Here is a 2377-nt window from a genome sequence, read left to right as displayed (position 1 = left end):
TGCTTGGCCACAATCTCTGGATTTGGCGGGGAATATTGTATGCTTCAAAAGGTCAAGCAAGTATATAGTCCCACTTAACGGTGCCAAACACTTTCTTGAGAGCTCTGACAGTGTCAAATGCTGCATGTGCTAGATCCGGTATTCAAATGGAGGTCCAGTCAAAACGGATTGACGGGTCCCAAACCTAGAACACCATCCCCACCCAGGCCACATCTTTGCCGATAGTTCATCTCTCTCCCATCTCCTCCGGCGGCAGCGCTATAGCATACATCAGTCTCCGCCTCCTCACCTTCCACCAAGGTCCTCCGTTCAGTTTCCCCCAAATCTCCACTCCCTCAACCCTAGCTGCCACCAAGTTTCTCTCCCACGCAGCTGCCTCGGTCCCCCTCCTCTTCCCCTTCAAGCGGCCTCGTCGGCGGTGGAAAGAGAAGTGGGACCCGTCAATCCGTTCCCTTCCCCGTTTCTTCTTAGGTTTTGTTTTCCCAGTAACATCGCGATGTGGTGTGTTTGAATAAGGTATTTCGTCTCTCCCCACATCGATGACATTTGATCCAACGTCGGCGAAGGACATGTGAGAGTCCGTGTTCCCAGGTCCACTGGCTCTCTTCTAATCTTGGCAGTTAGTGTGTCCTTCAAGGAGAGCGATTGGTGGTGCATTTGTGTGATGACTTTTCGACATCTTCTTCTATGTTGTTCCATGGCATTATTTGTTTTCTTCAATATTCTAGAGCGGTGATATTGGATTGCAAGCATGTACTGTGCCAGTGATGCTACAAACGATGCTTCTTCAGTGGTTGCTAGATATCGTCTATAGGGACGAGTGGCTATTGTTGTCCTTAAAACATGGTGTGGCCAAGGCGTTTGCAAGTGTCCCTTCCTATTACTATTTGTTCAATACAATTTTCAATCTTCAACAACGGGTGTGCAATCAGAGAAAAAAGAAAACTAGTATATTTTGCAGAACTTTGCTTCGTACAACGAGAAAATTGCTTTTGGAGGCCGAGCTCCATGGAGGCCTCCAAATGCAAAATTCGAAATTCATGAAAATACATATTTTTACATTTTAAAAAATCTTCAAAAAATACAGATATACATGAAGGCATAATGCACAAGTGTGTAAACTTTCAGGACCAAATACGTTCAAATGACCGGTTGTGGCAAAAAACAACAAATTTGAGGCTTTTTAACGCAGGATACTATTCGTCCTCCCGGACCATTAATTTGTCTTTTTGTACAGGTTGCATTTCATCCTGAAATTTTTACACCTATACACGTCACATCCTTGTTTACTTGTACAATTGTTTTTTCAGATTCTTTTGATACCTAAAATTTTCAGTTTTGGATATTTCAAACATTCGGCCTCCATGGAGGCCGAGATTCAAAACGCCGTACTCGACCCCTATAAAAGTTTACATATTTCAATGTAGATTAAAGATGAAGATTAGAAGGTACGTCTTCAATAAAAAAGGATAATATCGTCTTTTGTATGATGATAGCCTTTTTAAGTGACATTAAGATCGACACAAACTTCTAAGGGGGTGTACGGAAGCAAAACTCTGTTCTTCAATGTATTTTTATTTTGTACTGATTGATCCGCGCCAAATGGCTATAATGTTTCTTGATAAATATCATATGTAAGATGCCCATTAGGTCTCCTAAAAGAATCTCCACTCTCCTCCTAATCGATTGACGGACGGGCTTAGTATAATCTGATCAAATTGATTACTAAAAGGGAAAGAGAGAAGGGAGGCTCCTGCCATTCTGATCGGCCACAAAATAAATTGTATCCTTGTTTGACCGGCCGCTCCTGATCCGGGGAGACACCATCGCAAAGGAAAAAGTATACATGCGAGATGAGCGGCCTCCCCTCCCCTGCTGCTACATAAGTGGCCTACTCTTCTTCCTCCCCGAGAAGCCCACCCACCATCCTCCACAAGGTCCGTCTCTGTCCTCCTCCTCTTCAACCACTCTTGAAGATAGAAAGATGGAGCGCCTCAGGACCGGCTTCGACAAGTTCAAGACCGAGGTCTATGAGTAAGCTCCCACTCTCTAATCCTGCTGCTATGCTTGAGATATTTTTTTTTGGTCTTCTTCAGCTGATTATTTCTCTGGCCGGGCTGTGGCAGCAAGAAGCCGGATCTCTTCGAGCCCCTCAAGGACAACCAGGAACCCACGGTATGTACTGCGCCCCCCTACATTTCTCTTTAGGGTTACCTAGCTACCAACTCTGGTTACTTCTTCTGCGATTGGTTGATTAGCTTGTTGAGTTGGTCGGGAAGCATGGCCACCAATAGTGTGTTCGCTCTAGATTTGGTGATTCTCTCTTACTGTTATTTCCCCTACCGAGCAGTACTTGCGCAGTTGTACTGGTAGTAGA

The 2377-nt window shown here is 44.6% G+C and overlaps 1 protein-coding gene across 1 annotated transcript in view; it reads left to right on the top strand.

Moving 5' to 3' along the window:
• Positions 1-1735: 1735 nt before the first annotated feature.
• Positions 1736-2377, top strand: part of LOC123160482 (carbonic anhydrase, chloroplastic) — a 3828-nt gene continuing 3186 nt past the window's right edge. Inside the window, exons 1-2 of the mRNA XM_044578294.1 lie at positions 1736-2034; positions 2127-2175. Of these exons, the coding sequence (XP_044434229.1) occupies positions 1847-2034; positions 2127-2175 (237 nt within the window). The 5' untranslated portion in view covers positions 1736-1846. The remainder of the gene's footprint in view (positions 2035-2126; positions 2176-2377) is intronic.

Source organism: Triticum aestivum, chromosome 7B (assembly GCF_018294505.1).
Source record: "Triticum aestivum cultivar Chinese Spring chromosome 7B, IWGSC CS RefSeq v2.1, whole genome shotgun sequence".
Taxonomy (NCBI): Eukaryota; Viridiplantae; Streptophyta; class Magnoliopsida; order Poales; family Poaceae; genus Triticum; species Triticum aestivum.
The sequence above is the reverse complement of the archived record's forward strand: the minus strand, read 5'-3'. Positions and strand labels throughout refer to the sequence as shown.